We start from the raw sequence: 10,884 nt of genomic DNA, 5'->3' as shown, positions 1-10,884 counted from the left end.
GCAGGAATCCCAACTGCTATTTACACCTGGAGTCAGGTGGGCAGGCTAGTTATGCAGGGACTTCAGAGGTGTTACATTTGCTGAAGTAAAGCTTAGGAAAAGAAAATTAGGAAGAATCTTTCTTCCAGGAAAATGCATTTGCAGCTAATTCCTCCTGCCTGTTGGTGTGCACACAGCAGGTATTCCACCGGCACAGAGATCCTTCTTCTTTACATTAGATTCTGCCACCAAATGATGTTGGTCAGATTGATCCCAGCCCTCAAAACACCAGAGAAACAAACACGGGTTTTGTGTTTAGGAACACTAGCCAAACTCAGACAGGGGCACACGTGAGAGTCCTGCATGCAGACTCACCCACATCTGCATGTTTCAGAGCTCCAACATCGTTGGTCCCATCCCCACACATCAGCGTGACATAGCCCAGGCTCTTCAAAGTAGTGATTACAAACTCCTGCAAAAAGAAACGCGTAGCGAGAGCCGTCAGCCTGCATGTTCTGATACGCTTCCACGTGCGCTGGGTTACATGTCTTGGTCAAGTGCTTCTGTTCCGCAGGAACTCACTGGCCTCAGAGCCAGACTCCGAAAGCTTCACCTTCCGGCTTTGTTTTAGGCATGCTGAGCCTGTTATCTTTAGGATAACAACGTGGCACATCCTGAGCGTTGGTTCGTGCCTCCTGCTGGCTTGGACATTGGGAGAGGTTATGCTGCTTTGTTGAAAACAGCTTTAGCATTAACCATGGGCTAGCATCTACGTGGCTCCCAGGCACCACATGAGCCCTGTTGAGAACCCTGCTAAAACTGGGGTTTACAAGCAGCTGAAATCTCTCACCTTCTGCTTTGGCACCACTCTGGCAAACACCTGGATGTGTGGTATAAGTTGCAGCAGCTGCTGCCTGTTCACAGACTGTAGGTGAGAGAGACCTTCCCCAGTTACACACAGGTTGTACTGCTGTGTCAGCTCTCGCAAGGAGGCTGGCAAGACCGGGAGCACGACAGCACCATCGACGGACTGCCACTGCCAGCTGAAGTCTGGAAAGAGAAGCACGAGCTTGACACGGGCATGTCTGTGAGGTGCCTTGCCGCGAGAAACGCTCCCAGCCAGTCAACAGACACTGAGGCTGGTGCTTGCAGCCCCTCAGCATTATGGACACAAGGCCCTGCACTTCTCGGGACAGTGACATGCCCACCCCCCATCTAGGTACTGTCTTTACGTGGACCCTCCTTCCCCACAGTGAGTGACACTGCGCTCAGCTTCCCTGGATGGCCTCTGAACCTGCACAGCAAGGAGGCCTTCAAGCTGCCATTATTTCTGTTATTTTGGTGCTCAGATAGCTCAGTTTAGGAGCTGGCAGAGGAATGTTTGTAGCTTGCATAGTACTCCAAGCCAGAGAATAGAGGGGCAAAGGACAGAGGATTATCTGGGATTCTGGAAAGCGAGTCGTTTCCTTTATCAGCACCAAGCAGCAGTGCTAATAGTATGTGGCTAACTGATACAATGCCCCAGTGAGCTTTGGCCGTTTGTCCTCCAAAACACAGAGCATCTTCTGCATGGGATCAGTTACCTTTGCTCACAGGAGGCTGCAGAATGAGGGTGTGCTCCCTCTGGAGGAAGTGTAGCTCCCGGGCCACGTGGCAGGCAGTGAGAGGATTGTCTCCTGTTATCATCACTACCTGAGAGGAAAGCCAGAGGGGTGAAAAATCAGTTCTGGGTAGATAAGCAGTACTTCACAGCGAGTCTTCTTTACGCTGAAAAGACTTCTGCCTAGCTTGGATGCTGGTGACATTCCCTACGAGATGTAGCTCTGTGCAGCACCCTGCAGAAAGGCTTTCTCTCTGGGCCAGGGCAAATCCCACTGCAAAAATAACACCCCATCCACAAGGTGTCCCTGCCCTACCAGTAAGGCTGGGATGCTGCCGACGCTTACGTGGTGCGATGCATTCTGGATCTCCCTGATGACGGATTTGGAGTCAGCTTTGAGAGGACAGGAAACCACAATGAATCCAACAAATCTAAGATCACACTCCAAAGCTTCACGCTTCATCTCTCTCACCTGCCAAAGCAAATCAGCAAACCGAGCGTTACCTGCTGCTCTGTAGCAGCCATCATGTTTTCCAGTGGGCGCTTCCTTGCAATCAGAGCATCGCTAGAAACACAACTCGCGCTCCGAGATGCACAGAGCAACCCTGGACAGTGCCCAGCTGCTCTAGAAGAAAAGCTTCTTGGGCACAAAGCTCCACAGAGACAGACCTGAAAACAATTATGCGTGCCCGTGCCATGTAAAACCATGTTCACAGCTAAGAAGTTCAGTGCTAAGCCTCTTCAGTTGCTACACGGAAAGAGTTGACCCTGCTTTCTGAACCGGGAAACAGATATATTGATCAATGATGCACAGGAATTCAAAGCTGGTACCACAACGCAGAGGCTGTGATCTTCCCAGAAAATGCAGATTGTAAAAACCTACACGGTTTCAGCAGCTTTGGGCAACCACATCCCAAGAGATCCCACCGCTCTTTCCTGCTCACACCACCTCTGATTCCTTTAACAGGCGCTCGATTTCGAGGCTTCAACAGACAGATACCTGCTGGTGAGTGAGGTGCCCCAGTTCTTTGTAGCCAAGGGCCAGCACTCTTGCCCCCTCATGTGAAATTTCCGTGTGGACAGCATGATAGTTGCTTGGGCACTGCGACAGCTAGAGAAGGCGTGGAGAAAAGCATCATATTAATACAGTTCCAATTCAGTAGCGCATTCCAGCATTTCACGTTACATATGCAGAGCAGGGAAAAGAGGCACTTGTGGGAGGGTCCCTCACCATGAAGGGCAAAAGAGGGCAGGTTTAGCCCTCTGGTATCAGCAGAAGCAACAGGGCCAGGAATGCATACGGTGAGATATTCAGATCTCACTGGGATTAGACTGAAACTCCCCAGTGGAGTCTGTTTTCAGGCACGGGTTCACAGTGCCGTTTTGCAGGATGAAATCCCTACGTCATTCAGGTTCCAGACTCGGCAGAGACAAGCAGAGGTGTAAGGGGACGAGTGCACGTGCCAGAGAGGCCCTTCCTCTCCTAGAGAAATGCGCTCACCATTTTGTGCAGCGTCTCTGGGGCCCCTTTCACAGCTGCAATGTAACAGAGATCAGTCGAGCCGATCTTCTCATACGACGCCAAGACAGACATTCTTTTCAGGGCACTGGCAAAATGAAAGCGCTGGTGAATTTTCAGTCCCTGAGTTTTAATACTTCTGGGGAAAACTTTCTCATCTGGAAACAAACAGATCAGGAAATCCTGAAAGGTTTCTCGGTATCAAAATCAACATCCCTCCCTTCGGGTCCCAAAGGAACCCATAGGTCACCGAGATCATATGAATTTCCTCTCCTTAGACACAAGCATACAGAGCTAGGAATTCTGTATGAGAACTCTGAGAATTAAGGAGTATAACTGATCAGAACACCTACGTGCACTAGCATGAACAGCTACACAGCAAATTGAAGGTGCAGTTATAGCATACATTATTACAATCGGTAAAAATCCAGAAGCAAAAACAACAGCAGCATAGGTTTCAGCGGGGCATCATAGAATCTTTGGGTTAGAAGGGACCTTTCAAGGCCATCTAGTCCAACCCCCCTGCCATGACCAGGGACATCTCCAACTCCATCAGGTTGCTCAGAGCCCCGTCCAACCCAACCTGGGATGTTTCCAGGGATGGGGCATCTACCACCTCTCTGGGCAACCTGGGCCAGTGTCTCACCGCCCTCAGCATAAGACATTTCTTCCTTAGATCTAGTCGAAATTTGCCATCTTCTAGTTTAAAACCATCACACCTTGTCCTATCGCAACAGGCCCTGCTAAAATACGTGTATGTATACAATATTCCTGGAAGATTGCTACTTTAGTTACCTGTGCAAGTGAAAGCCAAGAAAGCAGAGCAGAAAGCCTCCAGAGATACTGCCCGCAGACCACGCTAAAACCCACACGGCCCTGTTCTCACTACTGCGATCTGCGCTAGTCACACCCTGGTTTTACTGAGTTGGCACAATCGTAACTAAAGGACACCAACCCGAGCATGCCAGTTGCAGAATGCAGTATCTGCAGTCCTGAGAACAGAATTCTACTATTTGCTGTCCCTCTGACACGCAGTGCAAGGATTTCCGCTGCCCCAAACCAGTTCCTGGGATCATACCAGATGGAATTCACTCCTTGCAGAAAGCTGGCGTGAGGCATAGGAAATCTCCACAGACTAGATAATTTCATGCTCAGAATTGACAAAAACAGTGCTATCATCATCACGCCCCCAAAAAAATCCACTCCACAACCCACAGCATATGTAAACAGGGCTCAGGTATCAACCAGGGAGGAGCTGGAAAGATCTTTTACCTTTGGTCAGGGTCCAGTCCACAGCCATCAACATTGCCTTCTCTAACGGATCTCCCACCAGTGTCCCATCATCCAACTGTACCAGTGAGTGGCAAGTAGCAATCGCTCGGTGGGTTTCTACAGGAATGTCAGATACTGGTGTCACTTCCTTCCCATCCCTGCAGTATAAAAAAGACTGCCCATGTTAACAGACCCCATTCACATGATCTCAGACAAATTCTGGAATTTTTCCCAGCAAAAAATTCCTACTCTAAGACAGTAAACAGTGGAGCTTCTCATGGTGAGATCAAAGCCAGAGGAAATCTGGCACTGTCTCAACTGCAAACAGTGCCAAAGCCCATAATTTCCACCAGTCCTCCAAAGCAAACTTGATTCAAGCAGAACGCTCAAAGTAGAGGCCTGAACTAACACATTTAAGTAACTGTAGAATCAAAGGACTCAGATGTGTCTCTGCTGCAGCATCCAGCCTTCAAGCACAGTTCATTATGGCAGTGGAATGAGAAGGCAGGATGCTACTGCATGGAGGAGCAAAGGTCTCAGTTACATACAAAACCTACGCAAGAAGTCCCCCAAGACAATTAAATTCACAAGTCCTGGGCCCATAGTTGTTGCCAGAGACCAAGGACCCTCTCTCCTTCCAGCTCAATCCATGTCTTTCACTCTCTGAATCCCTGTTTATCTTCTCTTCCCCACTAGAATGTGGTTTCACCTGTGCCTGAGGAGTTCGCACGGTGCCCAAAGCCCAGAGCACAGCAAATCCTATAACAGAAGTCACCCAGGACCTACCTGAGCCCAGCTACTCCTCTCACTACCAGGTGATCGCTGGTTAACGTGCCAGTTTTGTCAAAACAGCAAACTTGAACTTTGCCTGCAAAGGGGATGCGGAAGGGCTCTGTACAGTACACATCTAGAAGAGAGGAGAGGAAATTCTGTGAGAGATCAGCTACAAGAAAGCCGGGACAGGATGCTCAGTGCCTTTTATCACGAAACAGGAGCTGTCAACACGCTTCTCAGCTAGAGTTAATGAACCCTGAATTCCCCATTCTGAATTTTTGTGGCATTTGAAACCAGAACAGACACCAAGTTGTAGCAGTGATATAGTCCAACACAGAAGTCATTGGCCTCCCTATTCCACGTATAGGAACCTGCTCAATGCAGAACTGCAGGACTGTTGAGCAAGCAGGCTTTCATATGAACATATTCCCTCCTACACTTGATGTAGGACCCACTTCAAAGCACACACCTGCTAAGTTCTTTGGGGTTTAAACCCCCTCATACACACCAACTCCAAAACCCATACTGTCACTGTGCAGAAACCGTGGACACTACTGCAATTTCACCCTCATTTCCTCACCAACGTTCCCACAGTTCCAGACACAAGAAAGCAGTCCCATTTTTGTTTCTGGGTTTAGGCTTAGTACTTACAGAGCTTGGCCAAGGCAATGAGGGAGGTGTTGACAGCCAGAGAGAGCTCAATGGGAAGTTCAGGTGGCACGACCGAAGTCAGTATTAAAGTACACTCCAGGAAGAGCTTGTAACGGTTCCTGCTAGGATCCTTGGTGCCTACAGAACGAGACGGGAGACCTGTGTACCTCCTCATCCTCAGGCTGTGTGCCCCACAGAACTAAGATGAGTACTGCAAAGAAGCACACCTACCTAGGAAGGGCTGTGGGAGGGCAAGAAAAGCATCCATAATGCAGTGTGGGCCCCTACACTGAAACACTGGCGCAGCCCAACCCAGCTATTGTAACTCTCAGAAATTACGTCAACTGTCCTTCCCACAAGCTTTGGTACAAGTCCTGTGTAGACACCTGGAAGAGGCAAGAAGAAATCTCACCTTCAATCCAGACGTATGCTGCAGCAGCAATGGCAAAGACCAGCAGGAACAGGATGAAAATGAAGGTCTCTAAGTTATTGGCTGTCACTCTCTTCACCCCAAAGAGGATTGTACGTAGCAATTTCCCCTGAGAAGAACAGCCTTCAGTGCAAGAAGCTATCTCTGCAGCATGCAGTAGTTTGTTAAAAATACGTACGAAACCCATTTTTAAAATTACACTCTGGTGTTTTGGTGCCAGAGCCTGAAACTTACTCCCATTTCTGTAATTAATCTGTTAAAAACCCAAACCTCTTCCTAAGTCACTTAAGTTGATGATTTCTTTGAAGCAGTCTTCAATATGCAACTGAAAAAGCTCACGTTCACAGCTCCAGTCTCTTATAAACACACTCAAATGCCCTTTCCCAACAATTACCGTTACAGAAACAGGGACAATCGGGAGCTGTAGTATATACATAGTGCAGCCAGTCACAACAGGAACCCCGAATCCTGCCTCCCAGGCTTCTGCATCATGCATCAGACTACTTAGTGGATACACAAAGAGACCAACCTTATTTATTCCTCTTCCAAACAAACAAGTAATGTTAATGCCCTGAATTCTATTTTCCCATTGCTGTACTTCATAAGGATTTCCTGACAGCGAAGCACTGAATAACACAACCAGCATCATTGACAAGACAGGTGAGAAGGCACATCCACATCTTACCTGAGATGTGTTGAAGCCGGTCCTCAGAGCATATGCCACGCACCCGTTATCGACAGCTGGAACAGGAGCAGGGAGGAAGACAATAAGCTTAGTGTAAATCTTTTATAGGCTCATCACAGACAGCAAACGCTTGACCCTCCTCTCACTTACAAGGGGACACAGACAACTGTAATAGAACATCACAGCAGTCCAATAATGAAAGTGAACCATTAGCAACAGGGCCAAGGAGACTGACAAAATGATACCCTCCAAAAGCTGTACCAAACCATTTAACATAAATCTGTGAGTGCACGACAACGCCCTCTCAGAGGGAATTTGTGCAGGTACATACGTTTCAATCCTGTGCTGGCTTTCTGGGGGGGGATGTGCTGCACCACTTTTGTTCCCCCAAATATGATGTGTAGGCGGGAATCTGCCTGCATGTCCAAGACATGCTCCGGACTGAGATCCTCCACAGGCTCCTGCAGGACAACGTTCACGTCTCAGACTCACAGCTATCAAGACGTAAAATTTTTCAAAAAAGTGTTCCTTTCTGTTCTTATCCCACAAGATGCTCTCAGTTTCACTTCAGCCAAAGGTGGCCTGAACTGAATCTAGACCTTAACATGCCATTCAGCTCCTGATCAGCTTGGGTTTAGAGCCTGCCATCTGTGGAAATTCTGGTTTTGGGGGACTAGTTCAAGGTCAGCACACTGAATTCAGCAAGGGAAGCTCTGCAAGCATTGTTTTATCATTTTTAAGTCACCCACTGGCACAAAAAGAAGGAAGATTCGGGGTTTTGAAGTGCTTTATGCTTGTTCCTCCTCCCACCTCTACCCAGCCAAAGGCATCCAGACTGGGGAATGTGTAGGAGGGCGATGCCATGCCCACACGATGGAATTCAGACCCAAAGGCTGGAGACATTGCCAGACAAAACAGACATTTCTGTTTCTCATTTACCAGAGACCATCAATCACCGATAGGGAGCTGATAACAAACCAGCCAGGTTGCCTGGGACAGCATTCGCACAAAGAGATTCATTTGAACTCACAAATTTTTCCTTTTCTGGCTTGCAACAAAGGGACAACACAGAGGACATTTCACAGACCTTCATCTGTGGCACAGACTCTCCCGTCAGCATAGCCTCATCTACAATACACCTTCCACGTAACAGCAGCACATCACACGGCACTAGATTTTCATGAGGAGATCGCCCTGCAATTAAGATATTAAAACTGAGAAGAAGCTCAAAGGCAGAAGTGACTATTGTTTTGCTATTTGTCTGGCAGGGCATAGCTCTCCTTCAGTTTAGCTGAGATACAGGACATTCCTAAAGCTTCAAATCTCCCATAGGGTGCCAAATCTACCACAGTACGTACCCACTCAGTGTTGCTGAGAACTAAAAGGGTTTGAAGGTTACTAGATCTCTCTTAAGACCAGGAAAGTTTTAAAATCAAGTCACTTTGTTCTCATTGCTATTCAGGCTTCAAAGACTAGTACCACATCCTGGGGTAATACAACCTTAAAAGGGAGAGCATGGTTAAGAGAGAGATTGGCCCTTTCCATCCTAGGAAGATACTGTCAGGAGGAAGGGAAGTCTTCACCTTCACAATCCTAAACTGAAAAATCTGAGGCTGATTTATCTAGGTATTTACCTTTCTTTAAGACAGCTAGCCGGTCTAACCAAAAGATCCAGCCCAAGGATTAATCTCTTGGACCCTTGAACTGTCACACTTAGGAATCAAAGGCCTGAAAAGCACCCGACCAAGACTCTTAGATTTTTATGCCTAATTCAATTTACTGCACAACTTAACGCACCAGAAAGAATCTGATTTTAAACAAGTTTTTGATTACAACCATCATGCACGTCATTACCAATGGAAACGATATCCCCTGGAATAATCTCATCACTGGAAATGGGGCGCCACTTGCGGTTTCTGTAAACCTGTAGGAAAAAAAAGCCCTTTGAGAAGCCCTGCATGCGTCGGAAAAGGATCAGAGGAAAAGGATGGGAAAAAGGAATCAGCTAAATCAGCTACGTCAAAAATTTCATCATAATCCTCTCTAGTTCTGATTACCTGGATCATGTATGGCTTGTTGCCCATTTTTCGAATCTCTGACATGTTCCTCATTTGCTGCTGGACCAGAGAAGCTTCAAATGCAACCAACATGGAGAGAGTGAAAACACTGTAATACCAGTATTCATCCAGGCACCACAAACCCACACAGAACACCTGTGGGAAGAACATGACACAAAAGTTACTCTAAATCTTCCTCAGAAAACAAAAGCCTTCAATTTCTAGGATTTTTTTTAAGCTAACTTGGTACACATTTAGTTGTAGGAAGCCAGAAAAACACAGTAACTTGTTAGGGAGAAACAGGATCACTCCCACAAGTAAAATCAGTATTACAGTGCAAGAAGAGCATCTACTCCTGATTGTAGAAAGCTGCCAGCTGATTTATAGCTCTCCAGTTGGGATTGTAAGGAATTCTCTCATTTTTTTGCAGGGAGAAGCATTTACAGTTCTTTTTGTTGTTCATTTTACCTGAAAGACGAAAAATGGAGCTGTAGCTCTTTCTTTAAAGAGTTCCAAGAACTCTGGCACCACCATCTCAGCCCTGGGAAAGAATTGAATCCTCATTAACCTAAACATTTCAGATTCTCAGCAAAAGCCCAACCCAAAAGCCACCTGCAGCCTCCAGTATCAGACCAGGCTGTACTCCAGAATGTCCATCATCTCCCTGTTTTCAATTACTTTGATTCAGTTGATTTGTTATAGGCAATTAATTTCCATCTATAGCCCAGCCTGGAGAAAACCCCTTGGTCCAATACTGCTCTTTGCCCTTAAAGGAATACAAAGCAAGTACCAGGAGTAATTGAGATTTACAGAACAGGGCTAGAACAGCGGTAAAACCCCGTTGTTGCTGACAGACCAGGATACTTGGGCAAAGAAAGATCTGCACCTGGAAAACTTACTTGTTTGTACCGTATTTCTTCTCAGCTGCCCGGATATCTTTGTCCTCCTGATAGCCTCGGGCATTCTGGTAGTAACAGAGGGGATGTTCCACAGGGAAAGCTACAGGAAGAAACTGTTTCTTGCCATCTATCTCATACGAGTATTTGATTTTCTGAAATTCAAAGGAAAGAGCCTCCTGCCCATCCTCACCCTGCAGAGAGGGGAAAAAAACCAAAACACAACCAGTTGAACACACACCGAACGCTTCACTCCACACATAACCTGGCCTGAAGAAGGAAAGAAACCCCAATCCCTTATATCATTAGTTATTGTACAATTCTGCTTGTGGTACACGCATCAAGAAACACCGTGCTATCTTTAACATCCCCACTTTTGACTGACTGAAGCTGACTTTTCCCTAACTACTTAAGTTAGAAGCTAATAAACTGCAGGCTGATGGCACAATGTAGCAGTTCCCTGGCACGTGACAAGTGTCAGTTCTGCTCCCGACAGCCATATCCTTACCTGGTCTCTGTGGAGCGGCACTAGTTCTACTGATCCGTTATTTGGGGTTGGCACAACTTTAGCCAATGTGGCTTTTTTAGGACAAGGTTCCTGAAACGCAAACAAGACACGCTTTATAAAGCGGATGGCAGACCCTGAATTTCAACGCGCTGGGAGGAATCCTTGCCAGATCGCATTAAGACACACAAAGAGCTCTTTGCAGCTGAGTGCTTTTACAGAGCTATTGTTAGAATGAAAGACATTCTGATTACCACAACTCATCCCCAAAATTGTACCCTACCACCAAAGGAAGCGTACTCAGTACTTCACTTGCAGTTAAGACGTGTTTAGCTGCCGGTAAGACATGGTTACAACAGTGACTGCAAAAATGGCAACCAGCTGGTCCACCGTCAAAAGACAGAACGTTCGACACTCGCAAAGGCGGTCAGCCCCTGCCCCGAACACTCAGCTCATCCCAGGCTGCCTGTGTGCAGGCACATTGCTGGACTCCCCGACGCTGCTTCGGGGCTGGGG

General features: G+C 47.1%; 1 protein-coding gene across 1 annotated transcript; it reads right to left on the bottom strand.

Moving 5' to 3' along the window:
* Positions 1-313: 313 nt before the first annotated feature.
* ATP13A1 (ATPase type 13A1) lies at positions 314-10,505 on the bottom strand (the record flags this gene model as incomplete). Its single annotated transcript, XM_010296125.1, has 18 exons — positions 314-451; positions 830-1,029; positions 1,563-1,671; positions 1,926-2,051; positions 2,580-2,690; positions 3,081-3,256; positions 4,371-4,528; positions 5,157-5,277; positions 5,796-5,933; positions 6,208-6,334; positions 6,911-6,966; positions 7,242-7,371; positions 7,998-8,104; positions 8,765-8,834; positions 8,968-9,123; positions 9,436-9,508; positions 9,867-10,057; positions 10,372-10,505. Coding segments are annotated over 18 exons (2,321 nt in total), but the record flags the coding sequence as incomplete, so codon positions are not given.
* Positions 10,506-10,884: the final 379 nt, after the last annotated feature.

This window comes from Phaethon lepturus, unplaced genomic scaffold, assembly GCF_000687285.1.
Source record: "Phaethon lepturus isolate BGI_N335 unplaced genomic scaffold, ASM68728v1 scaffold57341, whole genome shotgun sequence".
NCBI lineage: Eukaryota > Metazoa > Chordata > Aves > Phaethontiformes > Phaethontidae > Phaethon > Phaethon lepturus.
Note: the sequence above shows the minus strand (reverse complement) of the source record. Positions and strands in the feature narration are given on the sequence as shown.